We start from the raw sequence: 25954 nt of genomic DNA, 5'->3' as shown, positions 1-25954 counted from the left end.
AATTTGAATTTTGCGCTATACAAAAGAAGTTAGTTCGATAACATGTGGCTGTCAATGAGTTATCGATTTTTTTAGTGACAGCTGTTCGGATGTAAACAAAAGATTGTGACATTCAATGTTTCTGATATTGATTGAAAAATGGCGAAAACCCCGCAAGGCAAGCGAAAACCTTGGGTGAAAAACCTCTATTCGAATCGCGAGTATCCGGACAACTATACGGATGTGAGTTTCCTTAAGGACCTGCAGACAAATCTGCATGTTCGTCGTTACACATTGCGCGAGGCTCTCGGCGGCATCACTGTGCTAAACAATCAAATTTCCTGCATTACCGGCTTCCTGATACTCTACCATGTGATGCTTTGCGATCGGATAGCACCCACCAGCATATTGGTGCCGACGTGCATCATTACTGCCATTGGCTATTTGTATTATCGTGGCAGCAGCCTCACCATGATAATGCTGGGCGAGGACTCCAAGACCCTCGTCACAGTGCTGCTCTTTGGCTACATTTTCTCGCCCATGCTGCACACACTGACGCAGGCCATCAGTACGGACACCATATATACAACAACGTTCTTTGTGATGCTCTTCAATTTGATGTTTACGGACTACGGCCTGGACGTGGCCATGGTATCCAAAGCGATCTCATTGAATGCGGCCATATTTGGTGCCATCTGTTTGGCCTCGAGACTGTCAACTTCTTATCACGCCTTTGTGCTCCTCGTCGAGGCAGCGATCTTCTTTGTGCTGTATCCCATTATGACAGCGGCCAGATGGCATCCCTACTGCATGGTGCCCATCTTTGTGATCTGCTGCGGCGCTCTCTACTTTCTGTCCCGGCCCGTGCTTTATTTGTATGCGTGCACCACACTCTTCATCAACTTTGCGTGTCCCTTGATATTTGTGAGGCAGCAGCACTACAAGTTCAACATCCACGGACCTTGGGACGAGGCAATCGTAGAAGAGAACACCGAAGAGAATCTCGATGAGAACTTATAGCGCCAGCTTCGCTTCTCGGAGATGCAACACATCGATGATGGGGAGCAAGAGCTAGACTATTAAATTGCAACAACTTTGTTTTTTTGTTTTCATTTTAACCACATTACACGTGTGTAATAGAAACACATTTTATTCTGGATGCCCACATTCCGAACTCGGCACATTTTCATTGTAATTATTAAAAAAAAAAATATTTATATAGATTTGTATATAGCTAAGTATAACTCTGTAAATAAAACAAATGTCGAAATGCAATTTATATGTGTGGTTATTTTCTTTTTTTGGTTTCCATTTTGTATCATTTAATTGTTATGATTATGCTTGATACATATACATATATATAAATATATCATATATTTTGATATATATATATTTACAAACATATACACAGAGGAATACGAAACAATCGATCGTGAAATAATACAGCGTATGTTCGTACTGTTTATGATAAAGATTTTTGTTTGCATTTGCTTAAAGAGTTCTAATTAATAAAGTCATTAAAAACGTCATTTATACAATTTGCATTATTACAACTACTAAGAATAATAATAGTAACTAATGCCTAAAACTTGCAATGCACTTTTCTTTTGTTTCTCTCAATTTGCATAAAGCAATACACTAAAGTATTTTTTCTTCTTTCTTCATTGTAATTATACTTGCAACTTTTCACTAAACAATCGCACCAAACACGTCTCCAAAAAAACGATCGCTGTCTTTAATTATTAACTATTTATAACTATTAAATACAATATAGTTGCTATGTATATAGATTTTATTTTTTGTTTTCTTCACGTATAAACTTTTTCAAAATGTAAAAAATCGTACATATTCATTTTTTTGTTTGTTTTTGCTTTTGGACTTAACGCTAAGAATTAACTATCAAGTTGTTGTTTAGTTAATGCTATTAACATCTCATATAATCGTATAATTTATATGAACTGCACGCTATTATTATTATGTCTAATCATTTTGATTTCAATTAAACTAGCACAAAATATAATATTTATTATTATTTATAATATAAAATACGGTGCGCTGCTTGTGTCTGTTGTGTAAAAAGAAGGGGGGACACACACAACACCTAGAGGTTGGGTGGGGCAGGGCCAGAAGCATGGTCACATATACATAAACGCACTCACACACACACACGCACGCATGCACGCTATTAACTAAACTCTCTTCTTGCCAACAACAACAACAAAATGTTGAGAACCCGACACTTGCCGCCTCCACAACACAACAATTAAATGTCCCGTAAAATTCAACTAAAGAAACAGTTTTTTGTTTTTCGAGTTTCTGCTGCTGCTAAAAATCACCCCCTCCTATTTTCCTACAAAAAAACAGGACAGTCTCCATCGTCTCGAAAGTGCAAGCTTTAGAGAGCCACCTCATCACCGTTGCGTGTGCAGGCGCCGCCACTAAGCATCACCTGCTCCTGGCACTGCAGCTCAGCGCGCAGCTGGAGTTCGCGTCGTCGCTGGGCGGTCAAAGAAAAACTGACGACATCGTTGGCAGCGATGGCTTTGGAAGTTGCTTGGTTAGTTGGCTCGTACAATATATCACGTGTTCTGGTTGTTGTTGTCGCTGCTGCTGCTGCTGCAACTGCTGCTGCTGATGATGATGCTGTTGTTGTGCTTGTGCTCGAGTTGGTGGCAAAGTGTACTTGATGCTGATGCTGTTGTTGTGCTGGCGACAGTTGTTGTTGTTGTTGTTGCTGCTGTTGTCTTAGATGTTGTTGCTGCGGCAGTTGTCAGACTATATCGTTCTTTGGCGTTGACTCTGCTGCTGCCGTTAAGCCAGTTCCTCCATTGCCCAGCGACTGATTGCCGGCGGCGGCAGCGCTTCCTTCTAGCAAGGAGCCAGCTTCAACGTCGCCAGATTGACGCGCCGCATTGCGCTGACGACACAGATACGGTGAATTTGTGGGCGAAGGAAGTGGATTCTGTAAGCGAGTGGCAAAGTGAGAACTCAATTCTTTTACAGCTTATAATTCAAGTAATACCAATTTGTTGTTATTCTGACAGCAGGTGGCTTTAACACAGCCCTCATCCGTGGTGGGACAATCGAGAGCACAGCAATCGGAGCCACTCATGTTAATGCTGGAGGTGCCATCGGACATGTTGCAGCCTTCGATTTCGCTAAACTCCGGCTGTATGGTGGTCGAGTGTATGCCCTCGTTGTGGAAGAACTCCTTCACCTTCTCGGCAATCTTCATGTACTCCGACAAGTTGCGACAGCTGTGAAATACTTTGAGTTAGACATGTGATTGCAATAGCTTAAAGATTGCCAACTACCGTATGTGTGCTGAGGCAATGATGCGATCGCCAGCCAATTGCCAGACGTGGAATTCGTGCACAGCCAACACACCGTCGACCTTCTCCAGCAGACGCTTCTGTATGGCATCCACTTGGATGTGCGTGGGCACAGTTTGCAGCAGAATGAGCGCCGATTCACGCAGCAGCGGCCACACTGAGTGCAAGATGAGGGCAACCAACACAATGGAAAGGGCTGGATCGATATATAAACGATATTCCCAGTCGCTCAGCCAGACAACGAGCGCACTGACGACCACAATAACGCTGCCAAGAGCATCGCTGAGCACGTGCAAAAAAGCGCCACGCATATTCATCTGACCAGGATCGTGACTGTGACCGTGACTAGACTTTTTCACCTGCTGTTTCTCCTTCTGCTTCTCGTAGGCATAATCGTTCTGCTCGTCATCGCCTTCGTCCATGTTCGCCAGCTCAGTGAGGCGACTGTGATTGCGCGTCAAGCCACCGCCATGTGAGTGTCCATGGTGACCACCGTGTTCTGTAGGAGGGAGAAGTATCTTGATTTATTGGTTGCACTATATAGAGAAATATTTACTCTGCTTACCATAGAGCAGACAAAGACCAATCATGTTGACCAGCAAACCCAGCACGCCAACAATGAGCAGCAGACGTGGCTCATGGATTGGTTCTTTCTCGATGAATCTGTAAGGGATTAAAAAGTTTCATTAATTTAAAATTATTACAATTTTGTGTAACTAAATTATAGTTATTATACATAAGGATGGTTTATTATACTGTACAATTATGTTTGAGAAGCGTTCCTATTCTTTATTTTATTCTATTTTACTTTTATATTAGAACACTTTATCATCTATTAAAAATATGAATATTTTAAAAGGCAACTTAAATTTATATTGATCAATTCGAGCTTTTCAACTTAAAAAATTAATTAAATGCAATATAAACTGTGTAAAAATATATTAAATTATATATATTATATTATATCTCTATCATTATTTTTCTTTATTATTATTATATTAAATCTTTATCTTGCATTTATCTTGCGAATTTTGTAAATAGGAAAGAGTATTTATAAAAAGACCCAAAAAGGGGAAGAACTTTATATTGAGTATTGGAGCTTAAGTTGTTCTTAAGGATATGATGAGGTATTAACTTTTATGATGGCGCTGATAATTAAGCTCCTATCAATATCAATATAACTTATGTGAGCAGTTGGATTAGATAGATGCTCGTAACTCAGATTAGATAAGAACGAAATCAGTGTGGAAATATGTCAATCAATTTGTAATTCCAAGCCAATCCCCTTTGCGTTTCTACTTTGCACGTTCCGACAACGACGACGACGACGACATCGAAATGCGCATCGTAAAGTGGCGCGAGATATGCACATGGCATGCAAATGACAACAATCGAAAAGGCAAATAAAGAAAAATAAAATGTTCACAAAAAAGCGGCTAAAATTGAAATTAAAATAAAATAAATGGTGACAAGGCAACAGCAACTGTTGAGTCGTCATTCACTGGGCGTGTGTATGTCTGTGTGTAATTCGCTCTTTGTGTTTAACTTGGCATGGAACAGGTGTCTCACCTTTTGCATGCCTCGATCGTGATGCTGAAACAGAGCGCCACTAGGAATACAGCATTAACGAGCGCACCCAGCACCTCAGCACGTGCCCAGCCAAAGGTGTTCTTCGACCACTTTTTGGGTGACATCTGTGGGTGATTTTAAATACAATTAAATTACGATTTTTGTTAAATATTTTCATTGTGACTCACCTTGACTGAGAGGAATGATATGACCAGGGCAGCAATATCGCCCAGCATGTGAAAACTGTCTGCGACCAGCGCCATCGAGTTGGTCACATAGCCCACAATGATCTCCACGAAGAAGAACGAGGCTGTTAGCCACATCATCGAGAGCAGGCGACATTTTTTGCCCGAATATTTGGACATCTTGGAGAAACTGCAAGTGTAAAAGGAAGGAAAATTCAATATAATTGAAATGCTTATTTAGAAACTTAAAAAAAAGGAATTTTTTAAAAAGTTTAAGTTAAATGAATTGTTTTAAAGTTAAAGTTGATTCGATAAACTTTAATTAGAACTAGCTTAAGTTATGAAAATCTCCTCAAATTTTGCCTAAACTTAAACATAACTAATTCCTAAAAAAGCATTTCAAGAAAAAGGAAAAACTCTCTGAATTAAAATGCTTACTAAGAATTTAATAATATAAATAATAATTTAATGTCTACTTTAATTATAAAAAGCTTAATTCATTTAAGAAAAATAAAAAAATAAAATGATTAGGAAAATCTTTTCAAATATTGCTAAAACATAAACTTAAGAATCTATTATTTGAAATAATAATTTCAAGAAATATTGGTTCAATCAGCTAAAGTGCATTCAATATGAATACCTCTTTAAACTTTAGAATTTACTCCCTTAACACCTTTTTAAAATCTCACCAATTGAGGTGCTAAAAACAACATTTTAAACTGCAGCACAAAGTTCACATTTAAAGCGAAGTATCAAATGTTTTTTACGTGCAAAACTTCCGAGTTCATTCAACTTTGAAGATTGCATCAATCTATTATTAAGTTTTCCAAGTGCCAAAGCCAAGCCCTTTGTACAAATGCTATTAGCTTAAAAATTAGCAAACAAATTGAGTTATCTCATTCTTTCAATTTCTATTCCTATTCCCAACTTTGCATTGGGTGGGTGGAAGCGAAGTGGTTTAATTGAATGAAAAAAGTTCAAATTGGAAAACAATTTAAGCTACGCTTGAGCAGGCGTCGCAGCCACGCCCCCTTTTTGTAGGGCGTGGATGGGGGGTTTGGTAATTGTTTTGTTTCTTTCTTTTTTGCTCGTATTTATTTATGCACTCTTTTGCTGGTTTTTTATGCTTGAGTAGACAATAAAAGGGTGTGTGTGTGTGAGGGAGAGAGAGATATTTGATTGAACTTACACAAAGAACTGCATTTTTGCTGTTGCAGGATTGTTGTTGAAATGGAAGCAGCTGCTACTGCTGCAACGATTTTGTTGTCGTTGCTGCCTCGTTGCCTTTGGCTGTGCTTATGAATTATAAACTGATATTGGCAATTGATGGCAGCTCGATTTAGCCACATGGATACGGATACCCCTTGGCCATTTTTTATCAAGAAACAACTTGCAAGTCGCGTTCTCGTTGCACTCACAGCAGTAACAGCAGTAACAGCAGTAACAGTAGCAAGCAGCAACAGCAGTTTTGTATAAACAATAATATAAAACAAATTCAAGTGAAACGAATGAAATTCACCGAAGCACCAAACAGTCGTTGTCAAGGGACAGAGAGAGAGACAGAGAGAGAGGAGAGAGAGTCAGAAATGGGGAGCATGTAAGGGATGAGACTTTTTGTTGTGGTAGCTAAGAAAATAATTTGCATATTCGCATTTAGTTTATGCGATCGCCCCGTTGACTAAGCAACCCAAACAAAAAGCAAAACATCGCCCCCTCGAGACGAAGTGGGAGAGAGAGAGAGAGAGACGCAGAGTGAGAGGCAGTGATTGGCCATGAACAGGAAGTGAGGCCATTGCCATTGGCACTGACTGCATCATCAGCTCTTTCTGCTGCCCAACAACGATTGATTTTACAATCTCCTTATGGCTTCAATGAGTATTAAAATATGTACACAAATTGATTGTCGTGCTGTAGTCTAAATAATTCAAACAGCAAAACAATCGGATCAGTTACCCAAACAGAAATGAGAATCACTTGACTTTGCACGCCTTTGGCATTTACTTCCTATTTATAATAAGAATTTTGAATGGCTAGCTTTCTTCTCCCAAGATATATTTTAAAAGGTAACAATATAAGATTTTAGTTGAACAAAATTTACTATAATAACTTTTATATACACAATGCAAATACATTCAAAAGCATGATCTCAAATAATAAGCGAGCTAGGAAACATGCCATAGAATGTAATTTCCTAGAAATAAAGCGATAAGTATTAATATTTACATTGTTAAAAGCACTTCCTATTCAGAATTATCACATAGACAAATAAGTTTTGCAATTTGTCATGGCTGAAAAATTCAGTGTTTACGTCCCCGTTATAATGTCAGGCATTATCTTTATGATAACTTATTTAATTAGATTGTTACTTTTTTTAGAATACAAATATTAAAAACTTAAAATATACCAACAAACTTAGCTGGCGTTTAAACACAATTTCTGATATATACATACAATAATATCTTCAGTATTTATGATTTCTCAAAATGTGGTTCCCATAAAATAAAAATATTAGAAGTTATTTAAAACATATTTGTATATGATAAAATCCCCTACATATACCAAATACATATATCATTTGGCTTATTTAAGTATATTAATCTGGTTTATTTTAAGAATAATACAACACTGTTTTGCTTTTACTTAAAATGGGTCCTAAGTGCTTTCACTGATAATCTGGTATACTTTGTTCTTTATGGTATTTTTTCAATGCAGTACACTATCCATATACCAAATATAACCTACGATATGTTTTACTTTTTTTTTTAGTATTTAAGCTCCTCATATTTTAAGAATAATACCGCAATGTTTTGCGTTTATTCAAAATGGGTAGCGGGTATTCCACAGTTGAGCATATTCTATGTTCTTACTTAATAAATATATTAACAAATATGCCCACATTCTCGAAAAGTGTTTTAAATCAACGTCAAGTTGAAATTTCGCTAATTTGTTATCTCTTCAGTCTTTTTTTCGTAAGTTTTCGGCACACGAGACGCCAAAAATGTGGATTAACTGCGCTCGACCCGCTCAAAGTTTGCTTTCTGCAGGCAAGCACAGACTACATTTAGTGTGGTGTCTGTTATCTGGACTAATATTTGCGCTTTATCGTGTTATCAGCCATCAACTATGCATTAATCGCACTTACAACAATTCAGATGCCAACGTGTGATATGATATAGTCAACTCGCCCACTCTTCCTTCTTCCCGCCCGCACTATGAAGAATAGATAAATATCTGCAGTGATCCCCTCTAAAAAAGAACCCTTTATTGCGATAAGCGAAATCATTTCCAAAGTTGAACGTGCGCAAAAAAAATGATACAGAGCAAAATGCTTATCGAGGATTGTGTGTGTGTTTGTGGTTTCTGTGGTGTTTGGGTTAACAAACTTAATAATAATAAGTAAGAGCACAATATGATTACATTGTTGCTGAGCTAATTGTGCGATAAGCATTAGGAAGGGGCAAACTTATTATTCATAGCTAAGCAAACAGTGATTACAACTGAACTCTCTGGATATATTACACGCATTTCAATTATGACTAAGAGATGCTGAATTCTCTTCTTGATAACACAGTCTAGACTTTGGCAGTAGTTTTTCTTACACATTTGAATTTGCAACTTTAAGATAACAAACATGCTCAGCATTTGTTTATAGACCTATTGGTTAGGGTATATAAATAAAACGAATGCGATATTTGCCGCTGCTGTTGTTGTTTTTTGGCAATGACTGAGAGAAATTATTTAGCAACGTGAAATGTAAAATTAAAAGGCGAAGCACAGAAAAGCGTAGGAGAATCAGCGAGAGTATAAATAACAAATACAACTGAAGAGAGCGAAGAAAGAGAGAGAGACGATGTGTCGAGGTTTCACTGTGGATGACATTGATTGAATATTTATTTTGCTTAATAAGTTCAATTTATTATGTAATTACTTTGTAATATAGAAAAAAAAAAACTTGAATAACAATAATAAAAGTATAATAACAATAAAGTAGTCTATACCTATTTTGATATGGGAATTTTTCTGAACAAGTTATAAATTTATTTTAATATTTTTTCCAAGTAATAAAATAGCAGCAAATTTCAAGTTTTGTGCGTGTTTTTAGTGATCAAACTTTTGTGGCAAGTTTTATTAGGCATGCTACGTTATTTCTCTGGAACATAAAAATACTAGTACGAAAGTTTTAAAGCGCTGAACGCAATTTTAGTATCAATTAACAATTTTACTTGCTTCATTAAAGAAACTTTAAATTAAACATGCGTTTATATAGCTGTCATAACTATGCTGTTGAAGAATAATTGTTTTCCTAATTGAAAATATACATAATGAATATAACGTGCTAACATATAACATGTCATGAATATAACATGTCACATCTCTATTAAGATATTATATAAAGAAAAGTATGAGTAACATTTACTTATGCTGGCAATGAAGTTGTTTTTACTGTATTCTAGGATAATTTAACTATTTTTTAATAAAAAAAAAAAAAATTAATTTTTTAAAAATTTTACAGTGTTACCACTTAAAGTACCCCTTAGCTGTGATAACCATGCTCTTTAAGTTATAAAAAATAATAGTTCCTAATTAAAAATATATATATTGAATATAATTATATACTAACGATAATGTCACATCTCTATTAAGATATTATATAACAAAGAGTATGAATAGCATTTACTTATGCTGGTAGTGAAGTTGTCACCTTCACACTTGACTGCTGCGGCGGTGTGACTTTGACAGTCTTAGTGACAGGGACTCAATGCAGCTGATAGCCACAGAGAGTACATGAGCTTTTAAGCCACTGTCCGATAGCAGAGGCAACAGCAGCAGCAACCAAAGAGACACCGCAACACAACTTTGCTGGACGAGGGCGATAAAATAATTTATGGAAACGTGTCTGGCAAGCAAAAGCAAAATGAAGCGAAGTCCAAGCAAGTAACTAACCAATAACCAAAATGTTTTTAGCCACGCTAAAACAGGAGGCAGCCAAAAAAACAAACAGAAAACTGCGTGGTTATTACTAAAAACAAAAAATACAACACATTTGTTGCTTGATGAAATCAAAGTGTTTCTTTCTCTTTCTCTCTCACACTCTCTGTATTGGTCTGTTGCTGTTTCTGTTTCGGTTTTTGGTTTGTCGCTTGGCACATTTTGGCATTTGCGGCATCAGGTCACATAACCCTCCCCCCTCCTCATCCCAATCCCCATTTAGTAGTTGCGTTTCATGGTTATGTCACAGTCAAAGCAAAAACCAGTCTCCAAGCACGTGATAGTTTTAACTAATTGCAAAGCAAGTACCGAACCCTCATCATCATCATCGTCATCGCTATTATATGTAGAACCAACGATACCTCAGCTATAGCTATAGGGAAATCCAAGTTAAATGTAATTGTTATACGTACTCGAACAATATATATAATACGAATTGTAATTAAAATTCTCATTCACAAATGCACTTGACCATGACTAAAGCAAAACGAGGCTAAACTAACATATAATGTAACATTTAGATATTTTTGTAACTGCACAACAAAAAAACTTTGCATTAGTTGTAAGTGCAGCCTTTATAGTTGAAGATGCTATTGGTTTGAAAATAAGAAATCAGAATCGAATAAAACGAATTTTTAGTCATTAAAATGATGAATAACAATTTAAATAGTGCTTAAATTTGGAGAGCAAATAAATACTGAATTCGTTATTTTGAATTTGATTTCAAGTTTCAGTAAGATTCCATTTAAACTAAACTTCCTAACAAATTCTATTGCTAAAATGTGTAAATAAATACTAAATATAAGAAATTTATACCTTGGAATAGTAATAAATGTAATTCCTAGTTTTAAAAGAATTCCAATTAAATGAAAGAATCCAGAAATTTGCTTTATATTAATAAAATGTGGTATAAATAAACGCCAAATAGTCAAAGGAGTCTAATTCGTAAGGATTCCATTTAAATTAAAGACTAATTTATATGGTTAAAATATGGAGAACTGAAAAGAGTAAGAGTACGAAATTAAAGACTAAAGATCCTTACAATTCCGATTGCTTAAGTATTTAGTAAATAAATCATAATTTAAGAAATGCATTCTTTTGTATTTAACGATTTCTAGTTTATGTTTTGTATGAACTCTAAATACGCAATTTACTTTACATTGTTAAATGGTGGAATATATAAATAAATTATACTAACATTTTGAAATTTGAAGAACTTGAATTTGAAGATTTATAAAGATTCAAATTAAATAAAACGTCTTCAATTTTCAAAATTTTAATATAATTCATTTAATATTTACATATGTATTCCACAGTTTAACAATATATAGTAATAAATTGCGAGATTCTTATCTGTAACTAATAAATACGAAATTTAAGAAATTCATAATATAAAAATTCAAAGAATTTCATTCAAACTAGAAGTTTGTTCTCGGAACAAAGTTTGGTGCATAACACATAACTAGCCATAATAACTTTTGCCTTATCTAGTGCAGATTCCGAGCATATTTATAAGTTTCCGCTTTGTTCGTCGTCCCTCAAGGATAAAGCGCCATACACACATACAAACACACACACACGAATGCATTTATTTATAGCTAAAATGATGACAATGTATATAGAGTGTGAATACATTTAGTTGCAGCACGTGATTTGCCTACGCATTTATTGCGGCAATTAAACATGCAGCTCGCATGCAAATGCTTCAAAACTGTACAAAATGTTGCAAGTGCGGCAGCAGCAACAACAGTAGCTTATTCACACACACAAACACACACATATTACATACAAAGGCAAACAAACATAAATATACACTCACAATTGTTTACTTGTGATATGAGCAGAGTGGAGGCAACAATTGGGTTACAATATTCTAGGTCATGTTGTTTAATTGGCCGCTCTCTATGCGAGTTCAGCACTGAGTGCAAGTGTGTCTCTGTATGTGTATGTGTGTGTGTGTGTGTGTGGGAACCATCCACTCAACTCAGTTTCGGACATGGCTGAACTTTTGGCATATGCTGTGTGGACTTTATGCCCTAAGCAATAGTTGCTACTTCTGCTGCAGAGGCTGCCACATGGCAACATGGCAACATGACAACCTGTCGCAAGCGGCATCAACATATTTCACCCAGCGATAACACATTTTGGATGGTCTCGCAATCATTAATGCTGCCCGTTCGGCCTTGTGCCAACATTTTGTGGTTAAAGCTTTATCAATGGCATGCGATATTTTCAGATAAGACATTTAGTTGAACAGTACGAATTTACTTTTAGTAGTACTTCAAGCAAACTAATTAATTGGCTACTTAAGCGATGATTATAGTTGTATATCATTTGGGCATTTTAATTGAAATAGCGCTAACTATGATAACAAGGATGCTACGAGAAGAAAACGATTAAACCACATCAACTACAACAACCTTTCCAATATAAACAGAACAGTGTGGTATTATTCATAAAATATACCAATATACCAAAAAATAGGTCTTATTTCGAAGTTTGTCTTTGGTATATCTATATAGTGCTACATTCGATATATACCATATAGCCGAAATATACCAGATTGTCAACCATTTGTAACAAAATTAAATTAAATTAATTCTGGAATAACTTCTAAGATTTTTAACTGATTGTAACCAAAGAGAAATACATACAGAATTAAAAGTGAAAAATACACAAGTAGCTAGACCTGAAGTATTATAAATATTCCCAGAAAATGTTATGATCTTAAGAGTTCACAATTGACTGATTTTAATCAAGAATATTAGTAAAACAATTTCAACTATTCAAGTATTTCAAAAATTTCAAGTATTTCCTTCTATTATACACCTCTAACAACAACATCTACAGCAAGTTACATAAAGTTACCTTCAAAACCCCAAAAAAAAAAGTATCACTCATTTAATCAAATGGACAGGCGGACAAACGAACCCAACTACGAAGAGTTAATCAAAAAATGTGACCCTGGAGCAGAGTCATAAACATTATGAAGCTGCAGCTGTTGCAAAGCTTTTAAAAGCTCTTCCTTGGCACCCTTTTTTTTAGTTGGAAATCCTGTGGATTATTCATGTAAATTGTGCAATTTCAGTTAACGACTCTAGTGTAGAGCGATGGCGAACAACTGTAGCAAAGCAAAAGAAATCAAATAATTATTTTAATTAGAAAATTGCATGGGCCGCAAGGTCTCCGCCCCACCACCAGCAACAACGACAACAACAAAATCAACGACAACAATTGCGGAAATTGTGCCGGCAACAATTTTTAGCCATTGACTACGTGGCTGGCGGACAATTAACCCGCTTTTCCACGCAGCCCGGAAAATGGCAAATGAAAAGTGGGAGGAGGAGGAGCCTCGAGTCGTTTGTTTGCAGAGCGCGGAAAAGCGCACTCTAGCTTCGTAGGAAGGAAACGCATAGAGAGACAACTGACCCAACTGCGCTCAGCCCTGCGCTGCCTGGACAACTAAAGTGGGCCAGGTGAGTCAGTTTTTGATTTATTTATGCAAATTCTGTGGTGCGATATAAAAAAGAAGGGCGGGTGTACATATTGTGTATATGTATATAGCAGCTAACCTGCTGACCCAATTTCCAAAGAGGCTACCCGAGCGCAGTTTTCCCCGCCAGCCATAACAACAATGCGTTGACAGTCGTAGTCGTTGAAGTGGCGGCCAAAAATTGCAATCTGCAGCTCTGTTGCTAACAAGAAAGCTAAAGTCAAGTATGCTTGACTATGAGATACTTGTTAAGTTATGAACTACATATAAGTATTCAGATTAAGAGTGTATAGTATTGAAATCTTCAGCTCTGTTGCTAACAAGTAAGCTAAAGTCAAGTATACTTGACTATGACATACTCGTTAAGTTATGAACTAAATAAAAGTATTGAGATAAAGAGACTATAATATAGAAAACTTTACAGAGATCTCACACAGGAAATAGTCTGCTATATCAACCAACACTATATGATTAAAATGTATAAGTAAAAATACATCCTAACTTTATGCACTAAAATTGCTAGGTATAAAAATATGTCAAAACGAAAAAATGTGACAACGACAGATGAACAAAAAGCAAGTTGACAGCGCCTTAAGCTGGAGTTGACAGCACTGTTAGCAATCAAAATCTCAGTTTTCGTGGGAGTACGCGAGTCTAGTTGCATTTTTCGTTATCATAAACTCAAGTGCAGGGTATCGGAAATTCAAGTATGCCAAAAATGGGGCCGTACAATATTTATTGATAAATCAATCAGCAGATTACATTTCATGTCGACTACCTAAACAAGCTGTGCACGAATAGACACACATTCGTACATAGCACATATAATTGGATATTGTCGAGCAGATGCGAGACTTTTGCATTCTGTAGTTGCACATTTTGCTAGAGCGAAAAGCAAAGGCAATTGTTATCAGAGAGCAAATGTTCTTGGAGCGTTGGCTTATCTGGCCAGCTAATTAGAGTAATCAGAAATGAAGGCAGTTTAACCTAGTTAGTTTTTGTCATAAATCTATAGCATTCGTTTATAATCGTTGGGCAAACATAACCCAGTTCTCAAAGTGCGTCAAGTTCTAGTTCTAGTTCTACTTCTGTGGTACACACTATTTACAACCATAAATCAAATATTGAATGTACTTTTAGTAAATTGGGTGGGAGACAAAGCGAAATGCATTAATAAACACAAAATGAATCTTATTTGGCGCGAAATTTAATTAACACGTATTGATTTTTTTTGCACTCAATTGTATTGGAATAATTGACAAAGCAAAAACCGCACAGCTGATGGCAAAAGGGGAATTCAGTGGGGTGTGGTGGGAGAGGAGGGCGGCAGCTTTCGTTGTTTTGTTCTGCCTCAATATGGAGCGTGACCTTTAAACGATAATTGAAAATGGCAAACCTGACGACGCTCTCTGAGGGCGCGCTTAAATGTCACAGCAACAGACAACAGACAGCAGACAATGTTAATAAATGCTCATATCTTAGAAAGACATATGGAAGGATGTATAGATAATTGGCTGGACACTAAGCTGGTAATTTGTTAGTTTATTCAATGAATCGATAGGTGAATAAGCTTTGATAATTGAGAGAACAACTAAGTTATTTCATATCATAAGCAAAAATTTCATTAACAACAAATTTGTATAGACAATTTTTGAATCTGCCGAAATGCAAAACTTGATTGATTTAATAATGAAAAAGCAAAAAATTAATCATAGAAGAATAGATTGATGAACTTTTCGGGACTGCTTTTTCAATAAATGGATATAACAATTAAAACAGGAAACGACTAATGGAATAAAGATTCAATATTGAAGAATGACGCTTACAATGACTGTGAAAATCCGCAAATAACAATCTATTGGGAAGAAACTACAACAGTGTTTAACGAGACGATGGGTGAAGAACCGACAAGATAAAATTGAAACATGAATCAGAAGTATATTTATTTAAATGGCCATGGCCAAATGATGATTACGACTAATGACTAAGACGTCGTCCCCAGACTGTGAACGGGGCAAAACCAGTTACTAAGGTAGCCGGCAATGTGAATCAACGTGTAACTGATGCAGCCAGAAACCAGTAGAACAATTTTAACAACACAGACAAACAAACACAAGCATAAACATGCACGTGCATGCTCATAGTACGTTATTTAGGTAGGCCAAGGGAAAAACAAACGGCACAGCAAGAAGTTTTTCACGAATGTCAACAATTATTGAGGCTCATCCGCACACAAACTAATATGGAGGTGGATGGCATTTTGCCTACCTGTGTGCCTGAGTCGTGTACCTGCCGCCCATTTGGGCGTGAGAGCGCGCAGTTCACTGACCTAAAGCAACAACAACACCAAGCTAAGCTGCAATTGAGTAAGCTCAACTTTGAGATACCCGCTACTAAGTTTAAGAGAATAAAATAGGCAGAAAATAACTGAATAACTAGCAAGTTTGCAAATATTTCAAATTCTTGTTATTATTGTGTATATAAAAATTGACACTATCGCTCTAAAATTGCAAAGAAATGGAAGCTACATCTTTTGTAGTCTCTAAGATCGATGTGTTTGTGAAATAAACATTAAGCAAACATACTCTTTAGAAATAAAATTTCTATTCCCACAAAGTTATAATACTCTCCTAAACTACTGCTAACGGGTATAACAACAGCAAGTTCGCACAGGTTTCCTTTGAGTTTGTTATACAGACGCACACACACACGCACTAACACAGACACATACACTTCAATTGGATGTTCTTTCACTATTTCTCAATGAGATTCGGATTTGACTTATACGCTACCTTTGTAAGACAAGGAGGGAAAAAGAATGCAAGAGGGAAGCAACACTTACCGAAATTTAAAAGCTGTTTTGTTGCCGGCGCTTTTGAATGTGTTTTATTTTTTGTTGGTGTTGAGTTGGGTGCTTGTTATCCACACCGTTTTGTAGGCCGCAGGAAGAGCGGCTTTGATTTTTATCTACAATCACAAAGTATTATTATTACTAATTTATAACATGCCTGTTGTTCGCGCTATCAAAATCTATCATTAATTTTCACTACTACAGCGCCCACATCTGCAAGTGTGTGTGTTTTTGAGCAGAGTGCTCTCATCTACATGCAATACACTCTTGTTCTTCAATGTGTGTGTGTATGTATGGTGAGATGGGGGAAACGCGTTGTGATAAAGGCAAAGCAAAGCGCCGATAAATTGACGTCGTCAATACGTTATTCGCCTTTGTAATGCGTGCAAAACAAAATACTTCTTAATAAACAATGCATTGTTTGAGTGGGTGCATACGCAGAAGTATAAATGCTAAGAGGAAAACGCGAAGTATGCACAGTTATCTTGTAAAATTCTGCACGCCACGCGCAAAATTCCTGCGCTCTCTCGGGGGTGGGGGCGGGCGGCAGGCGCACGGCACGCCTGATTTATGTACACACACACATACTTGCATACAAATCGTATGCATGTGACAGTGTATGTGTATTGCTAATAGTGCACACAGCGTATAATGACATCGCTACACGTTAACACACACACATACAGTCTGAAATCACAATATACATGTGTATGCATGTATGCAGAGTATATTGACAACAATATTCGCAAGGCAATTCACACTTTTGCAGTTTAGCGCAGTTAGCACGTGCACTTGTCGAGAATATCTTTTGTTTTTTATTTATGCCTTCATTGCAATCTGCGCATTACCGATTTTGATTTATTTATTTTATTTTGTGTTTCCGATGCAAGACAACTGCGGACACTCGACACTTGCGACTTTGTTAAAATTTTCAAGACAACTGACGGCGTGACCATTCCCGTAAAAGCTAAAAAAACACCACTCAAGCATTCAACAGGGTGACCAAACAACCCACCTACGAAAGCAGTGTGCCCGCAACACGTATACGATAGGTGTTTTGCGATATATCGCAGGGCTGCAATATAACCGAACTGTTGCTGTTCGAGGGAATTCCCTTTATATAATTCAAAATGAAACAAGTGCTTGGAGTTACAGTCTTTTGGGAACATTTTAGAAAAAAAAAAACATTTTAAATATATGACAAAGTTTAAGATTAGTATAGTAGTTATCACGTACGTCGCTTCACAATCTCCAGGTTGGCCAGCTTGAGAATGCGATTGAAATCAACTTTAGTGTGTGCGCGCCAATAGCTGCAGCGGCCCCACATTACGGCCGGATAATTGGGACTCGTTATGCCGTGGAAAATGCGTGCAATGTTGCGGCCACTGAACGTATTATCGGGATACATGTTGATCAGAGCATGAACATCGGAAATAATGTGGTCATCTGGCACATTACTTGGCTGTAAATTTAAAGTAATATTAAAAAGACATTGAAAAAATTTAATTGTTTTTGTATACCTCAATTTCCAGCTCCAAATCTTGCGGATAATCATTGCGGAAGTAGTTGCGCACAATGCCCTTCAATTGAGTGGAACGATCTTGCGGAAAATCGACGCTACAGCAATGAACACACATGTTGTAAGCCACAGCGGACAAACCATGTGCCACATACTGTAATTGAATGAGCTGGGTGCGCTCCTGCTTAACAGAGCGAGAGTACAGCGTATCCAAGGCATTGTCAATTTCCGCCTCACTGAAATCTCCCGGTGCCTTGATGCGAAAACCGAGATCAAAGAAGCTGACGGTAATAGGCGAGCGCTTGGGATAGCCGTTGACTAAGGATTGATGAAATGGTTAGCAAGAGAATAATAAATAAAGTTTTTTCTCATCTTACTTTGCATCCACTCGAGGTTCTTTAACTGATACTTGACCACACCGCTGTTCCAGCCGATGCCAGCAGCAATATCAATCACAGAGAACTCTATGATGTTGGCGTCTTCCTTGAACGTCTTATTCTTGATCTGTAGCGCAATAGCCATGGCCAGCGGCGGACATTCCTTGGCTGCATGTCTTTTTGAAAGAAGAATGATTTACTAAATCTATACGCAAAATTCGAAATAGTCTTTCCAACTTACTTGAGGTATTTGGGACCGCCGTAGGAGATGACTTTGGCCATAATGTAGGCAGAACTGAGCACATTCATGCACCAGCGTGGCTCCAGCTCCATGTAGCACAGCAGCGTCGATATATTCTCAGCTGGTATGTCAAGTGCCTCGACAGTTTGCTCCACCGAGAAACCAATCTCATGGCCGGGACAGATATGCACTCGAGCGCCAGATGTATCACTGAAATCCGCCGCATCTTTTAACTCACTTACAGTGGCTTCCTCGACAGCTGCTGCACTGTTGCTGCTGCTGCCTCCAGCACGCTGCTTGTCACAGCAACAGGGCACAAAAATGCGTTGTAGCAGCTTGCGGATGACATGTCGATCAATCGAATTGGCGTAAACATGACGCCGCAGTTCGCTTTGATCATTGCCCTTGGCATCCAAGAAGAGATGACAATGCGAAGTGAGGCCATCGCGACCAGCGCGTCCAATTTCCTGCACATAGCTCTCGAAATTCCGTGGCATATTGTAATGGATAACAGCACGTATGTCCGGCTTGTTGATGCCCATGCCAAAGGCAATGGTGGCCACCACAATGCGCAGCTCGTTCGCCATAAAGGCGTTCTGCACTGTACGTCGTCTGGATGCGGGCATGCCGGCATGATAAGGTTCCGCCTGCCAATTGACACGCTTGCGCTTCTTCTTCGTCTGCTCTGGTTCAGCTGTTGACTTGCGATCCTGCATGCAGGTTCGTATAAAGCCGGCAATGCGTTCGCACTCATCACGTCTTGTGCAATAAATGATGATCGACTGACAGCTTTCAAATCTGAAAGAACAATATGATTAAAGAAGTCAACTCGGTGCATCTAGTTCACCTAACTGCCTCTTACCTCTCGCTGTTAAGCAGCTGCAGCAGCGCCGCATCGCGGTTCTCGTCCTTGGACACCGAGAGTACAAGATTATCGGGCAGAGGAATATCACTGATAATGCCTCGCTCGCCATCCGTAATGCCCAAGTGATTAATAATGCTGATGCGCGTGGGCAGCGTTGCTGTGGCCGTCAAACCCAGAACTGTTTGCACTCCCAGATTCTTCTTGAGCACCTTGCAGATCATCAGATAGCTGGGACGAAAATTGTGACTCCACTGCGACACACAATGCGCCTCATCGATGCAGGCAAAAGCAATAGGCGGCAACGTTCGCAATATGGCACCAAAACCAGTCGCACGCTCTCCGGACACAACAGCCTCGGGTGATACGAGAAGTATATCAATCTCGCCATTGGCAATCAGTTGTTGTATCTTCATCCGTTGCTGCGGCGTCTGATTCGTGTGCAGGCAATGAGCACGCAGAAAATGCGGCACTCCCGTCACTTGATCCTCCATAAGCGACACCAGCGGCGAGATGACCAAGGTGATTGCTCCCACACGACGACTGTATAGATAAGCAGGCAATTGGTAGCAGAGCGACTTACCGCTGCCCGTGCTGAGAGTGACCAGCGTGGACAGTCCGCTGAGTATCCGCATGACAGCGCGATCTTGACCTAAGGGATATAAAATGTGGTTAATGCTATAGCTTTCGAATGAGATGCTTTTAATTTAAGATTGATTTGAAGAAGTTTAACAAATTTGAACGCGTTAGCTTATTTGGTGTCTCTAGTTGTTATAGTTTTAAAGTTTGATTTACTTAAAGCCAGTCGGGAATAGACAGAACTGAATACGTACACTACATAGCTTGCAACACTTTAAGGATAGATAAGAAGTAATTTTTCCTGCCCAGTATTTGCTCGATAAATTAAGCTAAGACACAAAACACAGTTTGTAATCAAACCCTTACTAACCTAAAACACGAACCAGTTGCAGTTTCTCTTTTCCATAAATACTATAAATTCAGGTTTGGACTGAATGAGTTTTTCCTAGAATATGATACTAATAGAACTTTAATGCTGTACTGGTTCAATTACTCAATAAATTTAAAATCCAAAAAAATCTTCCATTCTTCAGATATAAAAAGCAGCTTATCATATTATCAGCTATACAAATTTGAATTTCTTACCCTTGCGAAAGTCCTTGTGGCCAAACAAATGCAGCGCTTCGGTGACCTCCGCTGTTAGCTCTTGCACACTACCATCCGCATTGAGATCGTAGAGAGGTTTGACGCCACCATGACCACTACGCACCTGGCCGGTAGTGGAGCTGGCATCCAGGCCCGCCTGCTTGAGAAACTCCTCGGGTATCTTGTGACCCACATAGCTCTTAATGGGCGAGACCTGTTTTGCCGTTTGCGAGGAAGCAACTGCAGCATCGAGTGCTTCAAAGTCCATGTCAGAGTCATCGCTGGACATGTGTGGTTCATCGACTGTACCGCTTGCTTCATCTACATCCATTTCAACTGCAGCATTTTCCTCCTCTTCATCGCTGCTGCTGCTGCTGCTATTGGCACCTTGATAGATGGCTGCATTGGCTGCCTGAGGCAGCCGCTCAATGTTGCGACTGTGCGCCGCCAGTGCGCCCTGCGTGGCCATCTGTTCCGCCTCCTCCAGCGTGGGAAATGGCGATGGATCCTCTTCAAGCTGAGCGCTCAATGGCAACAACGCATCGCCTTTTACCTTGCAGTTCTGGGCAAAGTGTCCGACTCCACCACAATTGAAGCAGGTGAGCACACCACCATCACATCCACCCATGTCCATGTCGGGACCAGTCAAAGCTGCTACTCGTTTCTTGTGACGCCACTGTTGCTTCTTGTACTTGGAGAAATTGATGGACTTTTTGCCTCGTGCAAATTTCTTCTTCTGTATGTTGATGGTGACAAAGTTCTCGTTCAACTTGCCAGATGCGATTTTCTCTTCCAGCTTCTTGCGCGCCATGGCTCGCTTCTCATCGATCGTGGCACTTGGTCTGGCTCCCGTTCCAGCAGCAAAGTTGCTAATGTAACGTTGCGCCACAACGTCCGCTTGCTCCAAGTCGTTGGCCTGGATGCGCGGCACAGATGTAATGTCGCCCGACTCCAGGGCGAGCACATACTTGAGATCCTCGGGATTGAGTGGCTGCTCCTCGGGTTCCCCCTCCTCGGCTGCCTCATTAGCAGCTGCCTTGGCTTTGCCCTTTACAGCACGTGGCTTCGTTTGCTTTGGCAGCTTCTCCGCCTTCGGTTGCTTTTCTGCCTTCGGCTGCTTTTCAGTCTTGGGCTTTGCTGCTGGCTTCTTTTCAGCTTTGGGTTTTTGGCGTTTGGCAGTGGCCTGCTTGCGCTTCGCCTTCTTCGTTTGCTCTGGCTCGTAAGTTGCATCACGTTCCTCATCCGCCGAAAAGTCTTTACCCTCTTCCTCCTCCTCCTCCCCCGCCTCCAGCTTCTGCTCCATTTCAATTTGTGGCGGATCAATACTTTGTGCTGGCTCAGTTGCCCGCTTTACTTCGGTCAGCGCTGACGGAGAATCATTTGTGGTCATTATCTTTCGCCGCTTAGCAATTTGACGGTACTCTGGCTGCTCTGCTTCCTCCTCGCTCTCCTCCACCACCGAATCCGAGTCGGAATCCTCAACAACTGGCGCTGTTGCAGTTGGCGTAGCGGCAGCTTGCAGCACTGGAGCTGGCTGCACTACAGCTGGCTGCTCCTGTGGCGGCTCTTCTAATTTCATCACTGTTGGCTTCAGCTTGCTAACATCGATGTTGGACAGTCCAAAATTGTGTTTTTTGCCAGCCGGCGTAGCATTATTATTGGGTTCCGGCTCCATTTGCCCCATTTGTGGCTCCAGTGAGTTCTGCGCCGTGTTGCGTTGCAACCAACGTTCATCCACATGTGTTTTGATGGCCTCCTTACTTGCCTTTGGATCCGCCGCTAGCAGCGCATTGCCAGCAATAGCTTCTGCGGCCTTAAAGTCTTGTGCCTTGCGTATGAGTATCGTTTCCAGGTCGGGCAGCTGCTCCATCATTGATGCATCGTTGTCGCCTTTGAGCACACTCGATGCACTCATATTGAGGGAGCTGCGTGACATAGGCTTGCGAGGATTGCGCTTGGCAAAGCTGCGAGACGATTGAAACAGTTTGTTGGTTATGCTCGGTTTAATGCTGGGCGTTTTTGACTTGGCGGACTCATCCAAAGAGGTGTTCTGCTGCTCCACTGGTGGCGGTTGCTTTTTGCTTACGTTTTCACCCCAGGCGGTTTGATTTTGGGCTAGCTCTTCGGCAGCCTCAAATTTGCGTATCACATGATTCTCATCGAGATTGGCCAGATTACTGAGCGCTTGTGGCGTAGGCAATTCTTGAATATTGGAGAAACTCTCACTGTTGCTTTGCTGCACCAATGCGGAAATGTCCATCGGCAGCTGTGGACCGTCATCGAGTGTTGAGACACCCAAATCCTCGGATTGCGTCATTTCCAGCACATCGAAACCATCTTCGCTGAGCACATCGTTGAGGGTCTCCTCGAGAAACGATGTCTTCAGCTTATAATACATTTTGTAAGAGTCGCGTATCTCCTGGCTGGCCTCTCTTATATCGTACTGCAAGTAAATCTCATTAATCTCTGCGCCCAACTCTAAACAAAATGAATTATTTACCTTGGAGGGCACTCGGCCGTGTTTCTTTTTGAAATCGTTCTCCCATATCTTGACGCGCAGCTTGTACTTTTGGTATTTATCTTTAAAAATTGATTCGTCCATAGCGTTGTTGGGAATTATTACACTTACTACATTTAAAAACACACAACTAAGCAATATAAGGCAGATGGATAACACACCTGTTTTTTGCTGAGCGCGCGCTTTTTCTGCAATGGCAGCAGTTGCAAGGGCGGCGTTGCCAGAACTTTTGTAGATGCCATAGCAATGGTGCCAGATTGTCTTAGTGGCCATGGTGTTGGCTGTTGGGCGCCAAATTTGAAACGTACACATCTACAAGACACTGGAGACAACAATCCTGTGGAATTTTAAATATAGACGCATATTTAAAATTCGAACCCAAATTCGGTAAACTATAAGAAACAATTGCTGCATTCCAATATTTATTTCCCATCATTTATTTGAATAGTTTTTACTCCTCCTTAGTGTTTTATTCAATAATCATTTTCCATTTTATGTTATACAGAAGCTTAGCAGTTGCATTTCATGTGTCTTCGGGAAGCAACAAATTACAGAAGTAAAAAAAAAACAATTTTAATTGTGTGTAGTACACAGAATTCGTTAAACGAGGAATTACAAAAATATCAATAGCAAAAAGCACACGCAACCCAAATTTCCAGATTTTTGCTTATATCGAAATGACACTTATAATTCAAATATCTAAAGTTAGACTTTCCAAGTGCGACGGCAGCAGCTAAAGCGGCGGCGGCGGCAGTTCAGGCGATAATAATGATTTAATCGTTTTGCGTGCGTTACGTTTGTTTTGTGGAGTGGTGTTGTAGTTTGGGATGTTGCGGATGTTGTGTAGTGATGAATTGTAGGTAGGTGTAGATCAAATGCCTTTACTGTCCAAATCCAATCCCAATCCTACATGAGTATCAATGCAATGTCCTCGGGCTGCATGGCCGGGCATCGCCAATTGTACAAATAGTACTGCAAATTACCGTCGCCAGCACCAAACTTCAACGGCACAAAGAACTTCTTATTCTCCATCAGATCAAGCGCATTATACACATCCATTTGGACATTGCGCGCCGAGATCAAAGCATCGTTCATCAGCTCAATCCATGGCGTCTTCGTCGACACATTGTAGAACGAATATGCGGCACGCACATTCTTGTGCACCGGATGATGCATAACGGACGAGGGCAGACAGTAGTAACTGGTCAAATCGGTGATGTTGCCCTTCTCGTCGGCAACAATGAAGCAATCGATGATGCCATCGCGTGGCGTGAACCAATGCTTAAATTCCTCCTTGGTAAACATGGGACCCAGCGAAAAGCGCTTCAAGTAATCCTCAAGCAATTTGTGCGCCTTATCCATGTCTTTGGCTGTGATGCGACGATAGCCCTTTGTCTTGGGCTGATCAGGCAGTTTGTAGAGTTTGACGGTGCGTTGCATGGTCATGTTGCGTGCCAGATGCGAGAAGCGTACATCGACCAGCTTCTTGGGATTCAACGAACGATGCCAATAACGGCACGTCGACACCGGCGTGGGCAGCACAACGCCCGCTGTGTAGGCAGCCTGAAAGATGCCCGTCAAATTCACGCGTCGTGTAATCTCACGAATGAGGACCGGAGCGACACGTTTGCTGCGCAACTTCTTGTGCACACACAAGAAATTAATGTCGACCACCTTGAGCACCTTCTCGTAAGTTCGCAATTTGCTGGGAATGGCCGAAATGAAGCCGACCAATTTACCGGATTTCTCCACACGAACCCCAACGTGCCAGTCTCGTTTCCAGCCCGGTGGCTGCAGAGACCACTTCAGGAACTCCGGCTGATAGTCGAAGCGAAACATGGCATCATCGTCCTCTACATAATTCTCATTAAGCAGCGTGTACAGCTCCTTCAAATCGCTGGCATCGTTCAGATCGAGTGTCACCCACTTGAAGCCGCTGGGCAAAGTGTAGGGTTCGGCACGTATATCGTCGATCTTTTTGTTTGGCTCAATGCACTCGTTGGTGGTCACCAGCTCATCCAGCTTAGTTACTGGTTGCGTTGACCAAAATGCAAATTTCTTTGCCTGTTGGCGGGTGTTGGCCATTGCATCCGTCATCGCCTGCAGCAGCGCCTGCCTGTCTGCAAGAGACATTTCATTGTTAATATGCAAAAATATTTTCATTTAAATTGCGGCATGTTAATATACATATGCATATTAACATACATACACACATAATTGTGCATTTTTAGCAAACCTAACCTCATTTCGGCTAAACGCTTTTCGTATTGGGCGCTTTTTTTCGCCAATTGTAAATATTGTTGCTGCATGTATTTACTTACTTTGTTCTGACGCTATAAAGCTCTTGCCCGACTCCTTGGCATCTTCTGTAGCGCCACTAGCATTTGCTTCATTTGCTGCCGCCGAACCCAGCTCCATTAGCTTCAAGCCGGCAACGGCGCTTTCCACCATTTCCTTTGTGGCTCTAGCCACATCTTTGGTTTTCTGATGCAGCTCATGCTCACTCTCGTCGTCTTGGTTGGCGGCTGGTGTTTCGTCTGCGTTCGGCATGTTTTGAAGCGTTTACCGTTTTTCTCTTTTCAGGTTAATAAATTATTTTAGCAAGAAATTATTGCAATGAAATCGCAAAACGCCAAGCAGCTGACTCAACACTGCAGTTGCCAGATAAGGCGTATTAAATTGTGAACTATGGTCACTCGATGAAAATAGTCGATAGTTTTTAATAAAATCCATTTTTAACATTAAATACCAATCAAAGTTGATTATGGTAATGAAGGTTTGAAATAAATGTTAAATACGCCAAAATAACAAAAGCCAACCCAAACATATAGAATAGTTTATGTAATCGATTCGTGTAGTTAATATATCGCTTATC

At 39.8% G+C, this 25954-nt stretch overlaps 5 protein-coding genes across 6 annotated transcripts; 1 reads left to right on the top strand and 4 right to left on the bottom strand.

Annotated features, from left to right (window-relative positions):
* Positions 1 to 32: 32 nt before the first annotated feature.
* On the top strand, positions 33 to 1258 carry LOC117567807 (phosphatidylinositol N-acetylglucosaminyltransferase subunit C). Its single transcript, XM_034248041.2, has one exon. It carries the CDS (start codon positions 139 to 141, stop codon positions 997 to 999), a length of 861 nt encoding a protein of 286 aa, XP_034103932.1. The 5' UTR covers positions 33 to 138; the 3' UTR covers positions 1000 to 1258.
* LOC127565452 (cAMP-dependent protein kinase catalytic subunit-like) lies at positions 1248 to 2749 on the bottom strand (the record flags this gene model as incomplete). The annotated part of the gene is made up of 1 exon (XM_052003931.1): positions 1248 to 2749. A coding segment is annotated over one exon (375 nt), but the record flags the coding sequence as incomplete, so codon positions are not given.
* LOC117567806 (zinc transporter 1) lies at positions 2749 to 17353 on the bottom strand. 2 transcript variants are annotated; one of them, XM_034248040.2, is made up of 8 exons: positions 17247 to 17353; positions 16390 to 16514; positions 5069 to 5255; positions 4881 to 5005; positions 3877 to 3974; positions 3294 to 3810; positions 3002 to 3236; positions 2749 to 2941 (listed from the first exon to the last, which is right to left on the bottom strand). In XM_034248040.2, the coding sequence occupies exons 3-8, from the start codon at positions 5243 to 5245 to the stop codon at positions 2750 to 2752; spliced, it is 1344 nt and encodes a 447-aa protein (XP_034103931.1). In that variant the 5' UTR covers positions 5246 to 5255; positions 16390 to 16514; positions 17247 to 17353; the 3' UTR covers position 2749. The 2 variants fall into 2 exon arrangements, with proteins under 2 accessions (XP_034103931.1, XP_051859878.1); XM_052003918.1 differs by lacking the exons at positions 16390 to 16514; positions 17247 to 17353 and adding an exon at positions 6255 to 6270.
* A 273-nt stretch (positions 17354 to 17626) lies between these two features.
* Positions 17627 to 23262, bottom strand: LOC117569969 (ATP-dependent DNA helicase Q4). Its single transcript, XM_034251346.2, has 7 exons — positions 23062 to 23262; positions 20562 to 23004; positions 19398 to 20049; positions 18536 to 19333; positions 18295 to 18470; positions 17919 to 18235; positions 17627 to 17860 (listed from the first exon to the last, which is right to left on the bottom strand). The coding sequence occupies exons 1-7, from the start codon at positions 23161 to 23163 to the stop codon at positions 17627 to 17629; spliced, it is 4722 nt and encodes a 1573-aa protein (XP_034107237.1). The 5' UTR covers positions 23164 to 23262.
* A 230-nt stretch (positions 23263 to 23492) lies between these two features.
* LOC117566972 (glycylpeptide N-tetradecanoyltransferase) lies at positions 23493 to 25762 on the bottom strand. Its single transcript, XM_034246633.2, has 2 exons — positions 25401 to 25762; positions 23493 to 25199 (listed from the first exon to the last, which is right to left on the bottom strand). The coding sequence occupies exons 1-2, from the start codon at positions 25627 to 25629 to the stop codon at positions 23986 to 23988; spliced, it is 1443 nt and encodes a 480-aa protein (XP_034102524.1). The 5' UTR covers positions 25630 to 25762; the 3' UTR covers positions 23493 to 23985.
* Positions 25763 to 25954: the final 192 nt, after the last annotated feature.

This window comes from Drosophila albomicans, chromosome 3 (assembly GCF_009650485.2).
Source record: "Drosophila albomicans strain 15112-1751.03 chromosome 3, ASM965048v2, whole genome shotgun sequence".
Taxonomy (NCBI): Eukaryota; Metazoa; Arthropoda; class Insecta; order Diptera; family Drosophilidae; genus Drosophila; species Drosophila albomicans.
The sequence above is the reverse complement of the archived record's forward strand: the minus strand, read 5'-3'. Positions and strand labels throughout refer to the sequence as shown.